The sequence below is a fragment of the Vulpes lagopus genome, chromosome 10, assembly GCF_018345385.1.
Source record: "Vulpes lagopus strain Blue_001 chromosome 10, ASM1834538v1, whole genome shotgun sequence".
NCBI classification, from domain to species: Eukaryota; Metazoa; Chordata; class Mammalia; order Carnivora; family Canidae; genus Vulpes; species Vulpes lagopus.
In genome coordinates, this window is record NC_054833.1 from 58,398,390 (window position 1) to 58,420,716 (window position 22,327).

A 22,327-nucleotide genomic window follows, 5' to 3' on the forward strand; every position below is an offset into this window, starting at 1 on the left:
CTTCAAAATTCTGAGGGAAGTTCATTTCCCATCCTGGATTCTAGGCCTGGACAAATTACCAATCAAGTGTGAGTTGAATAAAGACATTTTCAAATATGCAAGATCTCAAGAAATGTACCTCATAAGCATTCCTTAGAAAGCCACTGGAGCAAATGCTCATGCCAGCCACTGGGTACACAATAAATAAATATGTAAGTACTATCTCACTAACCATTTTTCCATATATTTTACTGATAAATCACCATATCTAACGTGGACCCATGAGTTCTGCAATACAGTTTAACCAAATCATTTATACAGATAGGGGGCCTGCAAAAAATTATTTGCTTGAGATCCTGCAGAGACAACCCTAATCAAAGCAATGGAGACTTTTACAAGTCTGATCACCTAGATATAACACTTTACAACACTGATCACCTAGATATAAGAATGAAGAGGTTATAAGTAAGCTTTGGGAAGGGATTCATTACAGGGATCAGGGCAGAAGGTGACACTGAAGAGTCAAAGAGAGAATGGTTGATGAGAATATCAATCAAGCCCATGACTGTTCTTGGGCTATTCCACTTGCTTGTTACATGTGTGACTTTGAGGACATTCCTTCCCCTCTTTGAGCCTTAGTGCTCTCATTTATGTAAGTGAAGTAATGATATCTACTTCTCGAGTCTTGTAGAACTGCATACATTCATTTTCTTACTCTCATCAAACACACACACACACACACACACACACACACACACACCACACACCCTGACTGCAGCCAATTGTTGCTTGGGATGGGGATGGCAATGTATGAATCTTAAGAGAGTCAGTCTTTGCTCTCTTCAATTTATAGACACTCATGGAAAAGACAACGGTACCTAAGAATTTAATCTTAAGAAATCACTTACATATGTGGCTAAAGTAGCAGATGGCCTATTATATACAAAACAGCTTGAAGAGCCGTCATGATTTCAGAAAGCCAGGAGGCAGGGCAGAGTCTGAAGAGGAGATGAGACTATGAGAAATATGTCGTTTTGCACCATAAGAAAAATATGGACTTTCCTCAAGTATGCCATTGCTGAGGGAGGGTGGAAGAGGGGAAAGGAGGTGAGAGGGCCTGAGAATAAACAGAAATAAGATACAGTAAGAATTTTCCACAACAAGGCACCTCTGGCTTGGGTACGGGGGTTGCTGGAGGTCAGGTCAGCCAGAGAGAACTTTCTGGTGGAAAGAATGACTGCAAAAAGTGTTTAGAATATAGACGGCTGATATTAAGTCTTACAAAATCTGGGCTTTATTTTAAATTTTGATATCTTGTTCAGCACATTTTTTTCTTTGCATTCATTCTGATTTTTTAAAATATTGCATTGAAATATTTTATATCTTGATTACTGAGTTTTGGGGGCCCCCTTAAATGTTGTGCCCAACTTACTCGCCTCACCATAGTCCCTGCCCTGGCTCTTACCCTCTCAGACCTTCAATACGAGTCTGTTACATGGAACATCTGACATCACAGGAATGGAGACCATCAGGCAAGAATGAAAATTATCTGGAAATCAGTGTAAGAAATTTTAATAATGTACAATTACAAGATAAACATTTTTTTTTTCAAGATAAACATTTTTAAAAAAAAGAAAAAGATAAGCAGTTTGGGATGGTTAGAGGGTGCTGGCAAGGATCCAATAAAAGGACTAGAATTGCTGTATCCTCTATGGTAGACCTCACATTCATTTTTCCTCTACCTTTTGTTTCTCCGAGATGTAGTGAAAGGTGCAAGTTGCCGTGGGCATGATCCCTAGTTCAGTCCTTAAAAGATAAACCAGGAGTCAGATGTTGGGTCTCAAACAGAGAGCAGCAGTTGGGGCTGGAGAGAGGGTCCAGGATTAACTTCTCAACCTCTTCAGAAATGCTGAGAAGAGGAAACCTGGGTGGCTCAGTGGTTGAGAATCGGCCTTTGGCTCAGGGCATGATCCTGGGGGTCCTGGGATCGAATTCCACATCAGGCTCCCCACAGGGAGCCTGTTTCTCCCTCTGCCTGTATCTCTGCCTCTCTCTGTTTCTCATAAATAAATAAAATCTTAAGAAAGAAGAAAGAAAGTAATGCTGAGAAGAGCCAGCTTTGGACCAAGTAAATCCAAGTAGCTTAAGAGATGTCAATCTCATGGAAGTGGGTCTAGGAGGCCTACCCAGACACCATGTTTGCTTAAAACGCAAGTTGATAACATGTAAGAATTCAGCCTGGTGTCCACACCTACTCCACCACTGATGTTGGGGAGATAAGAGCAGGGAGGAGCTCATGTCAGCCTCCTGACAGAGTCTCAGGATCCCGTTCCACTTATTAACAATCTGGATGATTGCAACCTTTTATTTTTCTTGTGTCTAACAACCAAGCAGTGAGTACTGCTGGGGAAATCACAGCCCTGAGCCATGTTTCTCTACCTTTCTCTCCTTTATCACCCCCTTACAGAACCCATAAGACATTGGTTTCTTAATTGTGTTCTGCCCCTACCACTTGAAATGATAATACCTTAATACATCTGTTTACACATGTGGCCCTTGGGAAGGACACAAACCACTGTAATATCCGAAACCTTGCCCTGCCCCATCTAAGGACTCAGGATCTATTCTCAGGTCCTCCATGCCTTCCTGGATTTTATCTGCCCCCTCAGGGTCTTCCCTCATCACTTACACCCCCGTTCTCCTACACCTCAATATCTCCCTCTCACTGTCTTCCAGTCACCCGTCTCCAGCTATGGCCCTCTCTCTGTTGTCTTTGTGGCCTCCTTCCCAGGTGGGTACACTACACTCTGATCTGCACCCTGCCTCCATCCTAACACAAAGAGCGGCATGTCCCAGGCTCCTACACACTCTCACCCAGCAATCCCACGTGGAAGAACTCTGACTAGCACTTGCCCGGCAGATGGCAGGACTAAATGCAGTGATTCACCACAATTGTTTCTACTCTGCTGAAGATTTTCACATTGGAGATTCATCAAGAAGTTGAAAACTTAAAAAAAAAAAATTTTTTTTTAATTGAAAATAGAGCTACCCTGCGACCCAGGAATTGCACTACTGGATATTTACCCCAAAGATACAAATGTAGTGATCCGAAGGGGCACCTGCACTCCAGTGTTCACAGCAGCCGTGTCCACAATAGCCAGACTGTGGGAGGAGCCACGATATCCACCAACAGATAAATGGATAAAGAATATGTAGGATATGCATACAACGCGATACTACTCAGTCATCAAAAAAAAAAAAGAAAGAAATCTTATTATTTGCAATGACATGGATGGAACTAGAGGATATTATGCTGAGCAAAATATGTCAATCAGGGAAAGATAATTACCATATGATTTCACTCGTGTGTGGAATTTAAGAAATAAAACAGAAGATCACAGGGGAAGAGAGGAAAAAATAAAGCAAGACAAAATCAGAGAGAGAGACAAACCATAAAAGACTCTTAATCACAGGAAACAAACAGGGTCGCTGGAGGGGAGGTAATGGGGGAATGGGCATGAAGGAGGGCACGGAACGTTATGAGCACTGGGTGTCATATAAGACTGATGAATCACTGACTTCTACCTCTGAAACCAAAAATATACTATATGTTAATTAACTGAATTTAAATAAAATTTTAAAATTAAAAAAATGTGTCCCCTGGTGTATTCCTCTGACTCACAAGACTCAGCATTATTGTTTTCATTTTATTTATTTTCTTCTTATTTTTGTGGGTCTTGTTATTCTAGTGGTCTTTTATTCTTTGCCCCTATTTCTTGGACTCTAATCCAAGAAATAAAGCCACTAAGGGCATGAGAATGTAAGTACACATTTGCCCTTCGTAGCATTCATCACATGAACACGGAGTACCACACAGCCGTTTAAAAGAATGCAGTGGTGGAATCACTACTGAACTCCAGAAGTTTCCATGAGCAACACCTCTTACTTAAGAAAAGCAAGCTGCATATAGTACAGCAAAGATATTTTTAAACAACCAAAAACAAACTGTCCTAGCAGTATATTCATGATTGAAGAGGATTCTCTGAATGCACAGAAACTTGAGTGGACCTTTGGGGCTTACCTTGGGCATGCGTGCTAGGACTGAGGGCAGGGAGGCCACAAAAGGGCAAAAACCTGGCAGGTTTTTTTTCTCTCTGCACGGACACAGCTCCCTGAAATCAAGCCATCTGGGCCCTTCTCCAGCACCCTTCTGAGGTCCCACAAAGGCTCTTCCTTCCCTGCCACACCCTTGCTGTCTCCCACCCCACCCCAGGACTCCCTGGGTATGCAGAACCGGTGGTGGAGGGGGAGGGGCTAAATTTGCCTACAGGGTCCAAGACACTGCCTGGAAGAAAAGAGACTGAGGTCTGAATTCTTTTGTACTTGTTCAATGTTAATCAAGTCCTCTGGGAGAGACTGAGAAGGTTCTGGTAGAGATCTACCAACAGGAGAGAACACCAGGGATCCCAAAAGAGGCCCTCTGTGACTAAAGTGGGTGCTCAAATGAGTAGGCTCAGCACCAAGGCCTGACAGTTTGAAAAGCTAAAATGAGAAGCTAAAGCTGGGGACACCTGGGGGGTTCAGTCAGTTGAGCATCTGCCTTCAGCTCAGGTCATGATCCCAGGGTCCTGGGATCAAGTTTTGCATTAAGCTCTCTGCTCAGCGGGGAGCCTGCTTCTCCCTCTCCCTCTGCTGCTCCTCCTTCTCATGCACTCTCTCTCTCTCTCAAATAAATAAATAAAATCTTAAAAACAAACAAAAAAGAGGCTCAAGCTGGACACAGCCCCCTCGCACCAGAGGCACTCTTAGGGACATTGCCCAAGCCTGTGTGAACTAAGAGTTTGGAAGCCCAGGTGTATGTGACTACTGGTGGCCCCCACCGGGGTCCCTGCAGCACTGGGAAAGAACCTTGTCAGATCTTGCAGGATGGTGTTCCTGCAGTCACACCAGCGAGTAAGGACCTCCTGCAAGGAGGGGCACAGGAGTCCTCAAGTGACTAACTGGAAAAACAGATGATATAATTTCTCCCCTGGAATCAGGTCCTGTGTTTACACAGTCTGAAGTTATATGGTTTACAATGCCGTACCTGTACGTCCGGTTGGTCATCAAGGAACAAAGAGAAAGGTGTCCAGCCCTGTGCCCAATCTGGGCTCCAGACACCCGTGGGGCAGGGCACCCGCGTCATACCCTCCACACCCACTGCAGTTCCAGTTACTCTGGCCCAGGGCAGAGGAAGGGGATGAAATTGTCTTATGTTTAGGAAAACACTGTCATGAGCCTTTCTGGATCTGAAGCATAGGGCCCATCCCCCTCACTCACAGGCCCTGAGGATGACTGGGTGAGAAGAGCTTTGATCCAGAAGCTCAACTGCCCTGCAAGGAGAGGTAATGGGAATGTGGGAGTCGGCTGTGGGCGCAGAGAACAGGGCCTGGGAGCTGAGAAGAAGGGGGCAAGGGCAGCCTTGGTGTGCTCATGTGGCAGCAGAGGACTTCCCTACGGCAAAGTGCCAGGCACAGTCAAGCCCTGGCCCTTCTTGGCAGCATGCAGAAAAACAAAATGGTCATCCCAAGGAAACAAAGAAAAAATTCATGTAAGAGGTTGAATTCTCCCTACTGAAAATAAGACTTCCCTCCGGTTCCCCAGTTTGAGAGCATTTATGATAAAAAAAAAAAAAAAAAAACTTGCCATTTTAAGTTCTTTCTCTGTCTCTTTGAAATGTGTGTAAATCTTTTGAGGAGCTAAACATGCCTCTTGTGGGCTTTATGATCCAAGAATGTCTTTCCCAAGGACCTGGGATCCGCCACTTTGAAATGTCAACATCAAAGAAGACAGCACCCCTCTTTCCCAGCTTCTGTGGGAGGTTGCAAGTCTAACTTCGGTGGGCTCCTTACTCCGGGTTGCAAAACCACCTCCAATCATAAAGATACAAGAACTTTGTGTTTCTTATAATTAAGTCTAGTAATAACACCGATGGTTATCATTACCAGGTAAAGTGAGGATGAACGGTGTGTGACAAATGGTACCACTGAGCCTCTTACTTGAGGGCAGAGTTAATGCTTATCTTGAGAGCACGGTGCATGGGCTGCACCTCATTGACTACATGGAAGGGTAAGATTTCTGTCTTTGCAGTCTCATAGTGAGTTGCCTGGGAGGCACATCACATGCTGGTTTAATGCTTCTTCAAAAATGAAGCTGTTTCGGGGATCCCTGGGTGGCTCAGCGGTTTAGCGCCTGCCTTTGGCCCAGGGCGCGATCCTGGAGTCCTAGGATTGAGTCCCACGTCGGGCTCCCGGCATGGAGCCTGCATCTCTCTCTGCCTATGTCTCTGCCTCTCTCTCTCTCTCTCTCTCTATGTCTATCATGAATAAATAAATAAATAAATCTTAAATAAAATAAAATAAAATAAAAATAGGAACATCCCATCTTTAAAAAAAAAATGAAGCTGTTTCTCTATCTGCTTCCTTTGTGGAGAGGTTTTTCTGGGCTGGGGGTTTTTGTTTGTAATTATATTCCCCCCACCCTAACATAATGCAAGTACTTAAAAAGGAAGAAGAAAAGAAGTGGGAGGAAGGTTCTAGAGGAGTAAGACCCCTAGTGGGAGGCTGGGGTCTTTGAAGGGACATGGAGAAACAGTGGGTGCCAGGGTGGGGTGGGGTGGGGTGGGGGTCGGAAGCAGAGGAACTTCTAGGAGCGATGCAGACATTCAATGGAAAATTGTTTACAGTCTGTAAATAACAGAATAATAGCAGATAAAACCTACTGGCATCATCTAAGTGTTGTAAACCTATTAATTAATTTAGCATATGCACTAACCGGGATTCTTCTCAATTATTCATTCCCCCCTCTGCCATATGACCCGCGGTGCACTAGACAGGGTGGCAAAGGTGTCACAGAACAGCAGGCAAGCAGGTTCAAGTATGGACTGATTTTGGAAATAGGTGTGAGACAAACTCTCTTATTGGCAAAAGTGACCTCTGAAAGGGTCTGTGTGGAAAAGGTCAGATCCGGCTACTACATAGGATGGGAATGTGAGCCACTTGACTGGGATATTACAGAACAGGGTGACCCCCAAAACTGGAAGAACTGGGAACTGGCCAGTGGCAGGTACCTAGTCTTGAGCACAGAGTATTCGGGCAGGAGTGGGTTTAGAAATAAGAAGAAGAATGGCACCCTGTGAGGTTTGGAGGCTGTCTCGCAGGTCTAGAAGCCCTCTTGTCCCCAATTACCAACACGCCAAATCATTTTTGAGGGTCAGGCTCAAGAAAGCAGATTTCTTGCCCTGCCCTGACCCAGGCCACCAGACATACCCAAATGGAACCAACACTTACAGTGACCTGGAGTAGGATTTAGACAGGGACCTGCAGGAAGCTTCCTCAGATTCTGGGAGTGGGGACTGGGAGGAGGGGGGGGGCAAGTCTGAGTCCAGAATCATCCTCCCAGGCCTTACTAGGTCCCTAACCAGCATGGGCCCCTGGTTTCCTCCCCTTACAGCTACGCAGGAAGTAGCTGGAGGGAGAGGTGGAGATAAGGACAACACGGCTGATGAAAGAATAGGACTTGATGCCTAATAAAAGCTGTTTACAAAAAAAAAAAAAAAAGCTGTTTACATATAATTATTTAGCAGAAAACAATTCTGGTAGCGGAAGAACGGGTCCAGGTCAGTGAGAGGAGGACAAATTAAAAATTAATCTGGAACATTCTGTAGGGTGCAGGGTAAAGGGGCTGCACTCACCTAGAAAGGACAAAGGTAATGGGAACTGCCCTTCTATGTGGGTGCCTCCAGGACTCCATACTGTACCCTAACACCTCAATCCCTAACATTTTTTGCACCTACTATGAAAGTAGGACAAAAGAAGCTTTTGCTGCCCTGCCCGTGAGGGCTGTCTCAGTTTCTGGAGTACCTAGGGTCCCAAAGCCAGCTTGTGTGACACTGGGCTTTGAGCTGCTACTTTTTCTAGGCTTTAGGAAACCCCTGGGGATTTCCTGCAGGAGCCAAAGGCCTTCCTGGGGCGCTGCGGGCCCAGCGCGGCCTCCCAGACCAGCCTTCCCCAGGTGCCAGCCCAGAAAACAGGCCACTCCCTCATTTGGAAGACCCCCGTACCCCCCTCTTCCTCCTGCTTTCCCAACAGCTTGGATCCTCATTCTCGCTGCCTCCAACCCGGGGCCCACGACCGTTCCCCCCAACCCCAGGCTGGGGGCCTCCATCCTCTCGGCCACGCCCAGGCCGGGCCCTCCCTGCCCCCCAGCCGGCTCCACCGCCGCAGGTTCGGGCTCGTCTGGGGCGGAGACTGGGGAGCGCCCGAGAGCGGTGAGGAGGGCGGGGACGCAGGCCCATCTTTAAAGGCCCGCAGCTGGCCCGAAGGCGCTCCGACACCCGCCGGCGGCCCCGGGCGATCCCCAGAGCGCGCAGGCCCCCGCTCCTGCCCGAGCCGCCGGGGCCATGGGCCGCTACTGCGTCCGCGTGGCCACCGGGGCTTGGCTCTTCTCAGGCTCGCATAACCGCGTGCAGCTCTGGCTGGTCGGGGCGCGCGGGGACGCGGAGCTGGAGCTGCAGCTGCGGCCGGCGCGGGGTCAGGTCAGCGGCCGCGGGGGGGTAGCCCCCCCACCTCGGCTCGTGGCGGGATGGCGGAGCGGGGGTTGGGGGGTACCCAGGCGGCCGGCGGGGACGTGCCAGGGGCGGGGGGGGGGGGAGGAGTCGGCTGGGGATGGGCTCCAGCCCTTTCTCCCTTCCGACCTGGTCCTTGCAGGCCCCGACGCTTCCCGCAGTGACCCCAGAGCCCTGTCACTGCGGGAGCGGCGGTCCGTTCAGAGGCTGCTCAGAGGGCGCGGGGACAGCTCAGGGACGACCCGCTGTGGATGATGGTGATGATACCCAGTCACCAAGTGCAGGCCCTGCGGGCGTTGGTCCTTGCCCACCCTGCCCCTACCCCGTGCGGAGGTGTCCTGAGCAGGGAGCAGGGTTGCTGTCTCCGGGGGCTCCTCAAAGGTACCACCGACGCCCACTCCAATGGCCTGTCCTGGGTCCCTACTAAGAGTCGCTGGTCGCGGTCCCCACAGGAGGAGGAGTTTGATCTCGACATTCCCAAGGACCTGGGGCCCCTGCAGTTCGTGAAGTTGTGCAAACACCACTCCCTGGTGGACGACGCCTGGTTCTGCGACCTCATCACGGTGCGGGGCCCGGGAGCCTCCGAGGAGGCCGCCTTCCCCTGCTACCAATGGGTGCAGGGCCAGGGCGTGCTGAGCCTGCCCGAGGGCACCGGTGAGGGCAGGGGCGGGGACTCGGGTACAGGGACTGCAGACCCGCGGGTGGAGTGGGGTCTGGCAGGGGACAGTCACAGGGGCTTGGAAAAAGCAAGTGCTGGGCAGATGCAGTGGGAAGCAAGCAGGGATCAGGGGCAACGCTGTACAGCCCCAGGGTTACACCCAGATGAAGGGCTGCCAGGGAGCCTGAGATGGAAGGACAGGATCCGGAGATGCCCTCTTCCAACGAGGGGACGGACCTGGGGGCGGTAGCAATGATAGAAAACAGAGCCAAGTGACAGTGGGAGGGAGATCTGTGTGGCTGGACAGGTGAGGGTGGGTACAGTAAGGGGGGCACATGCAGCAGGAGCTGGGGGACCCTGAGCAGGTGGCAGCTACAGCAAGGCATTAAACAGTGTGAGCCAGACAGCGGCCTTGGTTGGGAAAACCGGCTGTGTGGGACAGGGCGCACCCCCACAGCGGGGCGGGGACGAAGGAAGACAGACAATACAGAATGTGTTGCTGTGGGAAACAAGAGATGAATCCAGAGACAGACGAGGGCCATGACGGTGACGATGGAAAGGTGGAAGATAGGACTTTGCTGCAGGTGAGCACAGGCACAGAGAGGGACAGGAACACATCCACAAGGACAGACGACGATGGTAAATGGAGAAAGGTGAGCTCATATAGAGAAAGTCAACACAGCTGTTCCTTGGAGGACAGTGGGAGGTGTGACAGGTGAGGTTCAGGACGTGTGAAATTAAGGGAGCAACTGATGGTAGACCTGGGTGTGGTCACATGTGTGATTAAGATCTTATCAGCCTAATTAAGGTGATTAATCCAACCATAGCTATTGGTGAAATAGGCTCAGGCAGGAAAGGAAAATCAACAAGAAAGGGTGACAAAACGACAGGTTTTTGTCTTAAGGCAAGGGATGAGCACTGAGGGCAGAGAAACCAGGAGGGCCAACTTGGCCGAGATGGGATGCCAGTGTCTGGGTGAACAGTGGAGTGAGGCACAGAAACAGAGCAGCACTGAGCACTCCGGCTCCGACTACGAGATGGGGAGAGTACTGGACCACACAGATACACAGATCGCTGTGGCCAATCCTTTTACTGTCCCCCCAGCACGCCTGGCAGGAGATAATGCACTGGATGTGTTCCAGAAGCATCGAGAGAAAGAACTGAAGGAAAGACAAAAGCTGTACTGGTGAGTGCTGGCCCACTAGCCCCCGGCACAGTCCCCCCTTCCCCAGCCCCCCCCCCACTGACCCAGATACCCTTCCTGAAGACTGGTCCCCATCTCCTAGCTGGGACACCTGGAAGGAGGGGTTGCCCCTGACGATTGCAGCCGGGTGTCAGGATGATCTGCCTCCAAATATGAGATTCCATGAGGACAAGAGGCTGGACTTCGAGTGGGCACTGAAGGCGGGGTGAGGAAAAGCCCGGCACTCAGAGCAGAACGGGACCAGGAGGTCCCAGAATGGTGGTCAAGAGTGAGGGCCTGAGGGGTCAGCGACTGGCTTCACGTCTCCACACTTGTCCTAGGGCACTGGAGATGGTCCTCAAACGCATCTACACTCTACTGAGCTCCTGGAACCACCTGGAGGATTTTGATCAGATCTTCTGGGGCCAGAAGAGCATCCTGGCTGGTCAGTGGTTGCCCCAGGTCTCTATACATCCCTGATGGCCCCTTTTGATGACCCGACCCTCACACCTGACAGCCCCCCATGACTCCTTCCCACCTGAGGCCTTATGAGGCCTCCAGAATGAAAAGCCAGAGGCTGGAGACAGGGCGGTCGTGTGCCGGGGCCCCGCGGGTCATGTGCCTGGGCCCCCTGAGCCTGGAGGAGAGGGGCATCTGGGCTGTGATAAATATCCCCTCCTGCACTCCACCTGACCCCACAGAGAAGGTTCACCAGTGCTGGCAGGATGATGAACTTTTTGGCTACCAGTTCCTCAATGGCGCCAACCCCATGCTGTTGAGACGCTCTGCCTGCCTGCCCTCCCGTCTAGTGCTGCCCCCAGGGATGGAGGCACTTCGGGCCCAGCTGGAGAGAGAGCTCCAGGTACTTCCTCCCACCCTGTGCTGTGTGGGGAGAAGTGGTGAAGGGGAGGGACCAAAGGTAAGTCAGGGGAAGGGAGGCTTGGTCACCCATGGTGCCTAGGTGCAGAGTCCTGTGCTGGAAAAGCCTAGGGATGACACAGGGCATACAGGGAAAGTAAAAGGAGCTCCCAGGATGGAGGGATGAATTCCCAGGGCACAGGTAGGGTCAGAGATGTTAGTAGGGACAGTGACATTCCCTGGCTGATGTCCGTACTCCCAACACCAGCATCATGGGCGGGGAGAAAGGTGGAGGAAGCGCTGTCAGGTGTGCAAACCTGGGGAGGTTTCCCAGAGGAGAGCTGGGTTTGGAAGAGACAAGCTGGATGCGACCAGGTGCAGGCATGCGCTGGATTCAGTGGTCGAGGTAGTTGGGGGGCCTTCTGGGGATTACTCAGCAGAAGAGGAGACTTGGGGAGGAAGCGAAAGAGTTCTGTTTGCTGAGTTGGTGGGGGCCACACACAAGGAGCAGACCACTAAGGGGGATGGCGAGGGGGACCAGCCAGCTTTACAAAAGGACAGCTTACAATCCCTGTAGCACAGACCAGACAAGCAGGCCCAGTTCCAAACCCAGATCTGCCACCATGCGTGCTGCTTGTTTACTCACTAGATACAATGAGAGGAATCGGACCAGATGCTCCAGTTCTGCCAACAGGACTCTGGTACCGACCATGAGGATGGCAAGAAGCTAGATAAATGTCTCCTCCTTTGCCTTGGCCCTGAGGTGCGCTTTCAGCTCTGACCATAGGCACATTCCTCCCCTCCCCAGAATGGTTCTCTGTTCGAGGCTGACTTCATCCTGCTGGATGGAATTCCAACCAACGTGATCCGGGGAGAGAAGCAGTACCTGGCTGCCCCCCTCGTCCTGTTGAAGATGGAACCCAATGGGAAGCTGCTGCCCATGCTTATCCAAGTAAGGTGCCCTGGGCATCCCCCCCCACACACACACACCACTCTCTGTTCACCCCAACCTCTGCTCCCGGGGGTCCAGCCCCCTGCCTCCTAGCTCCCAAACTCCATCCTTACACAGTAAGACCTGTCTTCTTGTCCCTCTTTGTCTGCTTGCAGTCTGGTTTCCCCTGACTCACCCAACTGGAAGGTCTTGTTCTGCTCAAGAGTCATAAGGGCCTTTTGGAGTCTCACCCAAAGACTGAGCCACCCAGTGGCTCTCAAACTTTAGGGGGCACCACAGTGATTCAGGAGGTCTGGGGTGGGGACTGAGCATGTGCATTTCTAACTAGTCCCAAAGTGCTGCTGTTGCTGGTTTGGGAACATGGTTTGAGAAACGCTCTAATCTCTCTGGAGCCTTACTCATCCGCAGTTCCCCCGGAATGCTGAGCAGAATGGCACCCATAAAGCAGAAGTTCAATTAGCGGCTTGATTTCATGTTTGCAGATCCAGCCTCCTGGCCCCAGCTCCCCCACCTCGCCGCTGTTCCTGCCCTCAGACCCCCCACTTGCCTGGCTCCTGGCAAAGGTCTGGGTCCGAAATTCAGACTTCCAACTGCACCAGCTCCAGTATCACCTGCTAAACACTCATCTGGTGGCCGAGGTCATGGCTGTGGCCACCATGAGGTGCCTCCCGGGGCTGCACCCTGTCTTCAAGGTATATCCTCCACCCTCTGGGTCCTAGGTCACACCCCAGAGAGAGGAAACAGCCCGATATCAAAAGATATTGCAACAACATATCTCTATCAGTTTGTGAAAAAAAGCAGGGGGACGAGAAGGAAGACTGTGTACCCTAAAACTTAAAGTACAAGTCGAGTCACTGACCATTCCTTCTGGACATCTTATTGCGGAGCCCTCTGAAATTCTTGGAGGGCCGATGATCTAGCAATGGGCCTGGAGTAATAGCCACAATGTTGTTTGTAAAACAACAGTCTTGTTCCTGCGTTAGGAGGCTCTCTATTTAGCCAGGAGGACAAGTGATGCCTGTGAGAACCATCCAGAGACCAATATCTGGAACGAGAATTCGAAACCACAGGAGACAGTCTACAAACACCATAGAATTGATGGAGAATGTTCTCCCCCAATCGAGGAGGTTGATAAGTGGGAACAGGTCAAAAGGCCGGCGGCACACCCCAGCAGGCTACTTATACCTGCCCAGGAGACAGGTGGAGGAAGACAGGCACTGGCAAGGTGATCAGAATGAAAAGGAAAAAGGAATCAAACACTTGGTGGAGACAGGGGAACTGCAGCTGCAGCGTGCCTGGGTTTCAGACTGGAGAGAGAGAGGCCAGAGGTCCAGGCTCCTGTAGCACCCAGGAACCCACCAGGCAGGGGTACAGTAATGACCTAGAAATACTGAAATTTTATAAAAGAGTGAGTCGAGTATCCATTGCCAGGCAGAAGACAGCAAAATAAGACTTATGGGTGCTTAAAAAAGTGTTCTTGAAACATTGACAACACTTCAAGAAAGAGACGTGGCAGAGAAGGGACAAAACTGATGCAAGCGTGGGAACCAGGGTAATTATCAGAAACAGGACAGTCAGGAGAAGAGCCAGTCTGGAAGCAAAGATGAGGGGTTCCGTGTTAAGTACAAGCAACTGGAACAATGGCAGGCCATGCACATGAGTTGCAGCTGGGGGCTTCAGCTGAATGCTTCCTGAGCCCCCAAACCTGGCCACTAGTAGCCATGTGTGGCCTCTCCAAGCCTAGGATAACACACCCAAGATGGGGACCAATGTGCACAGCAGAATCTTGGATTTTACGGATGTCATGGTGCTCCTGCATCACCATCCTCTGCTCATCTGGGATAGGCTGGGCTTCGGTTTGTGCTTGAGATCCCCGGTCACTAGGTCAGCTCTGTCCCCACCAGCATCCGCTCCCCACAACCTTGCCCCATGGCAGACAGAGTTGTTACCAGTCCCGCAGGAGAGTATGCAGCCTGCTCAGGTCACAGAGGTTCCATGTGCAGGCTCTGGTTTGGATGCCGCAGAGCGCATCTGGAATCGTGACCTCAGCACCTCCCAGATGCTGGCTCGGTGCCCTCATCTCTAAATGGGGATTGCAGGAGCTCCATCGTGGGGTCATGAAAGGACAGAACGACAGAACATAACCACGGAACACCAAGTAAAAGCTATTGAACACTTTAGTTCTTGCAGTTACTGCTACTGTTATTAGGGGTTGTTTGTCCTCAGGTATCCGCTCTCCTCCTGTGGACTCTGGGCCTTCTAGGACACTCAGTGTCCTTCAGGAACTTTCTGGAAAGCTTCAGACCAATGTGAGCTGCTTTGATATCTTGCCACCCAAGGCACCACTTGGGCCCTTCCCTGTGTGCAGCATCTACACCTCAGATAAATAGCAACACTGCACGACAGTGGCACATAAACCAGGTGTAAATAAAACAGAATAGTTTCAGATCTAGGAAATAGATGAGAGGATCAGATAGCCTTTTTAAAAAGTGAATAAAAGGCTCTTTGTTAAAGCTATTAAAAGTAGAGGGATCTAACTGCCCAGCTGGGGGTCGGGGTAGGTGTAGCGTCAGCAGGCAGCTCCGAGTGGCTCCTGCAGGTGACTCAGAACCCACCCCCAAGAAGGTACGTGTCCTGTGTCCACACCGCCACCACCACCCCTGCCCCAACAGGGAAGCAGCCAGAGGATGGAGGTGGGGCTTTGCTAACAGAGCACAGAGGCTGCCCAGCTGTGAGGACGTGAATGACAGTAACATAAAGGAGGATAAGAAGGGGGTGATGTTGGAGAACACCCACACTCGAGGTGGGAACAATAACGTGGTAACGGCTCCCACGTGGGAGGCTCCAAACCAGCTCAACCCTGTAGTCACCCCCAGTCAGTGGCAGAGGTGAGGGACAGGAAATGACACAGATGAATACTCAGGGGGTCTGTGACCTTGGATGAGCCCCAAAGTTAGTACAGACTGAAACCTGGGTCAGCCTGGTGCCAGAGCCCACCGTGCTCTGCAGTAAAAAGCACAGGTGGGACTGATCCAAGCAGCAGATGGGCCTGTCTAGGCAGCAGCACACAAGCCTCTAGAGGGGACAAGGCCACCAGGGAGGGTGCCATGCCCCATGACCAAGGGCCCAGCGTGGCCTTCGTAACCAGCCCCTCTGGCCTCCTCCACCTCAGCTCCTGATCCCGCATATCCGCTACACCATGGAGATCAACACGCGGGCCAGAACTCAGCTCATCTCAGAAGGGGGAATATTCGATAAGGTGAGGAGGCTTAGGGTGCTAGGGGGTGGGGACACTAATCACCCGGCTGTCTGTGACCTCCTGCCACTTTCAGGAGCCCAGACTGTGGGAAAATCAGTCTCAACTGTCTCAAACTCTGAGCCTGTCCCCCTACACTGTCATTCTGTGAAGCCCCGCCTCTGAGCCCTGTACACTATGCTCCATCTGTTCTCTCATGGCCTCTGCTCATTGTCGTCCCAGGTGGTGAGCACGGGTGGAGGGGGCCATGTGCAGCTGCTCCGTCGGGCCATGGCTCAGCTGACCTACCGTTCCCTCTGTCCTCCTGATGACCTGGCTGACCGGGGCCTGCTGGGGATCCCAAGTGCCCTCTATGCCCACGATGCTCTACGGCTCTGGGGGATCATTGCCCAGTGGGTGAAAGTGGCCACTGAGAGATGGAGGGGCGCCAGGGCGGGGGAGAGTGGGGCTCTGACCTGACCTGAGGTCAGCCTGGTGCCAAAATCCACAGGAAACAAGAAGGTCTGGACAGGAAGGGCAGGATTTGAACCCTGGGGAGACAGGAAGTCAGGAGGCAATGGGGAGGATCTAAGGATGGGGATGGTGAAACAGGAAGTGCAGATAGATGAAGCTGTGGGTGGGTAAACCCTGGAGTCTGGTGGAGTCAGAGATTTTGATGGAAAGAATGCTTTTCAGCCATGGGTCCAAAATTCTTAAAACTAATTCTTAAAATGTTTCCTTCCTTTCTAAATCAGTGTTTAGAGAGACCTAGGGAACATCCCCCAAAACAAGTCTTGTAAGATCTGTTCCCAGATCCAGTGGGAGTCAGCCGGGCAGAGGCTGCAGGAAAGGTGTGGAGCTGGGAGGTGGGCGCATTCTTCTCTCAAGGAGCTCACCTGCCTACTCCTCTGGGTAGGTACGTGGAGGGCATTGTCCACCTCTTCTACCACCGGGATGACATCGTGAGAGGGGACTCTGAGCTGCAGGCCTGGTGTCGGGAGATCACGGAGGTGGGGCTGTGCCACGCCCAGGAGCGAGGTAGGATCCCTCCTCAGAGATGGGAGCCCCTGGGACACTCTGCCCTGAGCCCCTTCTCAGTCCTGTCGCCCTGGGCTCAGGACCCCAATCCCTTATCACACCCCTCTCTCCAGCCAGGGACAAAGCATCTGAATTCCATTCCCACCTCCTAAGACTCCAGACTATTTTAGATATACAGGGGCTGTCCTGCTCAGACACCCTGGCCATCAACCTTTACCACCACCCCCTAGCCCGAGTCACAGATAACCCTAATTCACCAGAGCACGGGGTCCAAGAAGACCAGAACCACAACCAGTGAAGGATCCACCCAGGCTCTGCTGGGGCTTGTGTTCTTTTCATGGTTGTCTGCTTTCCCTTGTGAGGATGTATATAAATGTGAGGAGTTTCCACCAAAACACATGATGTCAATGCTGCTTTCCCTTCCTTCCCTTCCTGCCTGCTACTGTCCAGCACACACATGCACATACACACACACACACCACACATTCTGGGTACACTGCACATTTCCCACAGTATAGTCACCTCCAGGACAAGATCAGTACCGTACAAGCACTGGCACAAACCGGAACTCCCTGCAGAGCTGCTTGGTGCCACATTTCTTTATTATTTTTTTTTAAGATTGTATTATTTATTCATGAGAGACACACAGAAAGGCAGAGACACGGGCAGAGGGAGAAGCAGGAAGCCCAATGCAGGACTCGATCCCAGGACCCCGGGGGTCACATCCTGAGCCAAAGGCAGATGCTTAACCCCTGAGTCCCCCAGGCGTCCCAAGGGGCCAGGTTTTTGGGACCAATCTTACCTCCCCTCCCCTTGGCTGGGATCTAGCCGCCACTGTGAGCAACCCCACCTGCATTTTCACCTCTGGGGAAGAAACAGCCTTTCTCATCCCTCCTGTGCTGCCCCTCACTCATCATGCCAGCACCTCTACCTCTGTGGGACAACTGCAGACATTTATGAACCAGAGGGCCACTACGGCCAGGCCCGGGGATGCGGCCAGCAATAAACCAATGCCTGCACTCACCCTCCTGGGACCAAACTCTGCCTTGCACGTCTCAGAACCGTCCCTGAGGTCCCACATGCCCCCAGAAGACGCCTCTTCCTTGCTCTCCCTGCTCCTCTTCTCCACAGCCACTATCTACATTTGGGAAACAAAAATAAACATTCATATGTCAGCTTTAATCTCCAACTGCCTCTCATCCTCTCTGTCTCCACCCCCCTCGGTTCTCATCGTGCACTTTGCCTAATTTTCCCAACAGCCTTTCTAGAGGAAATCCACTGAATTATAAACAGCTTGAGAGCAGCAGTCAGGAACCTGAATTCAAGGTCAGCCTTGGCCTCTTCCCAACTATGCGATCCTGACAAGCAGTTTTCTCTCTCCGGTCTTTTTTTTCTTTCTTTCTTTCTTTTAAATCTACAGAAAGGGACTGATTATATTTCTTCCACTTAACCGATAGAATTAGTGGCTCTCGGAGTCACCACCTCCACTATAAAAATCAGTTGCCCGAGATAACCTTTGTGGAAAGTTTCTCTTGCATGTGACACTATGAATATGTGATTTCTCTTGTTCATCACTTTATAACTCAGGCACTTACAATCCCCTTTTGGGAATAGGAGGAAATGTCCCTCCTATAAATAAAACTTATTTACTCACGAGAGACACAGAGAGAAAAGCAGAGACACAGGCAGAGGAAGAAGCAGGCTCCCCATGGGGAGCCCGATGCAGGATTCGATCCCAGGGCCAGGATTGCGCCCTGAGCCAAAGGCAGCTGCTGTACCACGAAGCCACCCAGGCATCCCTATCCCTAACTTCTTAACCACTTTTTGAGGCAGAAGATATTCAATCACTCAGACTTTTCAGCCCCCAGCCCCTCCACAATAATTATTATTTATGGAGCATTTATTATATACTAGGTGATTTCAGTATAGTATCTCATTTATAAAGTGGATATCATCCACATTTTATAGGTGAAGAAATGGAAGTTCAGGGAGAGATTAAGTAATTGGGCGAAGGCACCCAAATTATATTGCTTGAACCTGAATTGAAACCCAGGTCTAATGCAAATATATTTGAATAAATAAACAAATGAACAAATACCCATCAATGCTAAAATACAGTTGACCCCCAAACAATGCAGGAAGGAGGGATGATTTGGGGCACAGACCCTTCCCCAACACACCAAGCAGTCAAAAATCTGCAAATAACTCTGGACCTCCCCCCACCAAAAACCAACAACAACAAAAAAAAACTACTAAGAGCCTACTATTGACTGGAAGCCTTACCAAGATCATAAAGAGTCAATTCACCCGTATCTTGCATGCTCACATATGGTCAAATGAACTAGGGAAGAGAAAATATGAAGAAAACTATAAGGAAGAGCAAATACATTCATGTACAATAAAAAATTCGCATAAAAATGGACCCACGCAGTTCAAACCCAACTCGTGTAGACATCACTTCCCTCTTCTCACACTGGAGCCTCTAAATCCCGTTCCTCTCTGCCAGGTTTCCCCATCTCCTTCCAGTCCCGGAAGCAACTGTGCCACTTCCTTACCATGTGCATCTTCACATGCACTGCTCAGCACGGGGCCATCAACCAGGGCCAGGTAGGACAGCCGAAAGTCCAGGTTCCTGAAAGCAAGTGTCTGGCCCTGGGGATTCTGAAGGGAAAGCTTGGGGTTCAAATCATAAGGATCAGGATCCTAGGGTTGCAGTTTTCTTCCCCCAGCTGGACTGGTATGCCTGGGTCCCTAATGCCCCATGCACAATGCGGATGCCCCCACCCACCACCAAGGAAGAGGTGAAAATGGCTACAGTGATGGGCTCACTACCTGATGTCCGACAGGCTTGTCTTCAAATGACCATCACGTGGCATCTGGGTCGCCGCCAGCCAGACATGGTAAGAGGGGACCCTGGAAAAAAGGGAAATTACAGTTGGAAGGGAAATCAAAGTGAAGAGTCTGGCTCTACACACTTCTGCCTCCAGACTAGGAACTGACTGATCCTTTTTCCTTTCCTAGGTGCCTCTGGGACATCACAAAGAAAAGTATTTCTCAAGCCCCAAGGCCAAGGCTGTATTAAACCAATTCCAAACAGATTTGGAAAACCTAGAAAGAGAGATTACAGCCCGGAATGAGCAGCTCGACCTGCCCTATGATTACCTGAAACCCAGCCGCATAGAGAATAGTGTCACTATCTGAGCCCCGCAGTATCCCCCCAACACACACACAAAACTTCAGATCGGCTCTGGGGCTCACATGCCCATCTCGAACGTCACGGTTTCCAAAGTCTCTGATGCTAACACTCTATTTTCTCCCCCAACCAAATCCCCTAGTCAGTATGCCACTAGCCCAGGGTAGGGCGGCAAACCTCTTCTGTAAAGGGCCACATAATAAATATTTTAGGCTTTGTAGGCCACAGTCTCTGTCACAACTACTTCCCCTCCCCTGATAGAGCAGAAAAGCAGCCCCAGATGACATGTAAGTGCATGAGTGTGACCGTGTTCCTGGAAAACTTTATGAGCAGTAAAATATGAAAGTATGAACTGCCCGTGTCACAAAATAACTCTTCTTTTGGTTTACTCCAAACATTTAAATATGCAAACAGAACGCGTGCTCTTCTAGAGGGACAAGCATAGGCTGTGGGCTGGATTTGACCCTCAGGGGCAGTATTTGCACAGGGCTACCTCGCACTAGCCTGAGGCACTGATCCTACTTGCCAAACATCCAGAGAATGATCAGAGGTGGGACACAGAAGATTTCTTGCATAAATCAACTACCTCAACTAACTCTCCTTTCCCAGGACCTAGACATGGTGGCCAACCTAAAACTTCCTGACTCTGCTTTGGCAACTCTCCCTCCACTCTGTTCCCCCTATTCACACACCTACCGCCCCCCACCCCCCCAAAATCCTTGAGTAATCCTTCCCCAGTCTCAAGAAAAAGAGACATAAAATTCATGTCCCAAGGCCACTTTCCCAGCCTCTGTAGTATCTTGGGGTCTATGTGTTTCTCTGGATCCAAGTTCTCTCTCACAACCTGTTTAAGAACGATGTACATAAAAAAAATAAAATAAAATAAAATAAAATAAACGATGTACATAAAATAAATGAACAAAACAAAATGCCATAACGTTGTTAATCACTGTTAGTGTCTCTTTGTGTGGTTCTGGGGTCTTGGGACCCAAATGACCCCTTCCAACTGTGCTGTGATCACTATCCTCACCACAATGGGTACAACAAGCTCAGTGCAAAACTGTGTTCTTCAAACACCCAACTTCCCGAAATAATTATTACAGATCTGCCTCTCACTGATGAAGCATACAAACTTTTTCTTTGGAGGGGCACCTGGATGGCTCAGTGGTTGAGCATCTGCTTTTGGCTCACGTGGAGATCCTGGGGTCCTGGGATGGAGTCCCACATGGGGCTTCCCGCAGGGATCCTGCTTCTCCCTCTGCCTGTGTCTCTGCCACTCTCTCTGTATGTCTCATGAATAAATAAAATCTTTTTTTTAAATTTGGGTTTTTCTGTTTTTATTTTTTTAAGATTATCTATTTATTCATAGAGATGCAGAGAGAGAGAGAGGCAGAGACACAGGCAGAGGGAGAAGCAGGCTCCATGCAGAAAGCCCGACGTGGGACTCGATCCAGTGTCTCCAGGATCACGCCCTGGGCTGCAGGCGGCGCTAAACCGCTGCGCCACCGGGGCTGCCCAATAAATAAAATCTTAAAGAGAAAAAGAAACCTTTTTCTTTGGAGAGGATGACCCATACATATTTTTAAAAAGATTTTATTTATTTATTCATGAGAGACACATAGAGACGCAGAGACACAGGCAGAGAGAGAAGCAGGTTCCTCACAGGGAGCCTGATGTGGGACTCGATCCCGGAACTGGGATCATGCCCCCAGCCAAAGGCAGACGCCCAACCGCTGAGCCACCCAGGCGTCCCCACCTATACATATTTTTTAAAAATCTTGGACCCCACCTTTTCCAAAGGACCTATGATCGGTTTCCTTGGTTTACAGTAGAGAAGCAAAGTGACCATACCCAGCTATCCAATACATTTAGCATGACCACTCACCCTCACCACCTGTTCTCTGGGTTTGCTTTCCCTGCGCTTTTCCTAAAGCCCACACTTTTCCTGGATTCTGCATCCAAAACTTGGAATTCAGTATTCCCTGTTTGGGAACAAAATGTTACTTAGGGGCGCCTGGGTGGCTCCAGCGGTGAAGTGTCTCCCTTCAGCTGAGGTCATGACCTCGGCGTCCTGGGACAGAGCCTCGCATCAGACTCCCTGCTTGGTGGGGAGCCTGTTTCTCCCTCTCCCTCTGCCTATTTACGCTCTCTCTGTCAAACGAATAAAAATCTTTACCCTCCCCCCCCCAAAGTTACTTAATTAAGCACTCCCGATGCCAGGAACCCGTGAAACTTCAAAGCGCTCCGGCCACAGCTGCGGTCGGCGTCGGGCAGGGGGTCCCTATATCCTTTCACGGTCTCACAACGTCTCCGTCTGGAGGCAGGGATGCGGAGACGCGAGACAGGGGCGTCTCTCCCGGGGTAAACCCCCAAGTCTCACTTACCATGCCCCCATGACAGGACACCACCCGAAAAAAGGTATCTGACGGGAAAGCCGGGTAGTTCGGATCCCCAGCACCTAAGAGCCCGTCGCCCGGGTGACCAGGGGCTCCGCCAGACCCGCTCCGCCCTAGGCCCGGCGTTTGCGGGCTCCGCGTCACGTGACTTGCCCGAGCCAGTCACGTGACGTGCTGGGTCCTTCCATCCCGGCCTGGCGGTGGCGGGGGGGACAAGAAGCGGGAAGCGT

The 22,327-nt window shown here is 50.8% G+C and overlaps 1 protein-coding gene and 1 long non-coding RNA gene across 5 annotated transcripts; one reads left to right on the top strand and one right to left on the bottom strand.

The window, feature by feature from the left end:
• The first annotated feature begins 8,286 nt into the window (after positions 1–8,286).
• Positions 8,287–20,954, top strand: LOC121500195 (polyunsaturated fatty acid lipoxygenase ALOX12). Its single transcript, XM_041771731.1, has 14 exons — positions 8,287–8,554; positions 9,037–9,238; positions 10,347–10,428; positions 10,529–10,651; positions 10,767–10,870; positions 11,127–11,287; positions 12,092–12,235; positions 12,718–12,927; positions 15,408–15,494; positions 15,714–15,883; positions 16,387–16,508; positions 19,015–19,115; positions 19,238–19,408; positions 19,530–20,954. Exons 1-14 carry the CDS (start codon positions 8,420–8,422, stop codon positions 19,707–19,709), a joined length of 1,992 nt encoding a protein of 663 aa, XP_041627665.1. The 5' UTR covers positions 8,287–8,419; the 3' UTR covers positions 19,710–20,954.
• On the bottom strand, positions 17,040–22,326 carry LOC121500196. 4 transcript variants are annotated; one of them, XR_005990330.1, is made up of 5 exons: positions 22,086–22,326; positions 19,341–19,421; positions 19,064–19,140; positions 18,792–18,849; positions 17,040–17,646 (listed from the first exon to the last, which is right to left on the bottom strand). It is a non-coding gene; the product is annotated as an uncharacterized LOC121500196 (long non-coding RNA). The 4 variants fall into 4 exon arrangements; XR_005990329.1 differs by having other exon boundaries at positions 19,064–19,169; XR_005990328.1 differs by having other exon boundaries at positions 19,064–19,181.
• Position 22,327: the final 1 nt, after the last annotated feature.

Coding starts and splice junctions, on each gene's coding strand:
- LOC121500195 (XM_041771731.1), top strand. CDS start 8,420: ATGGGCCGCTACTGCGTCCGCGTGGCCACCGGGGCTTGGCTCTTCTCA. Junction 15,884..16,386: donor CTCTGGGGGATCATTGCCCA/GTGGGTGAAAGT, acceptor TCCTCTGGGTAG/GTACGTGGAGGGCATTGTCC. Junction 19,116..19,237: donor GGGCCATCAACCAGGGCCAG/GTAGGACAGCCG, acceptor TTCTTCCCCCAG/CTGGACTGGTATGCCTGGGT.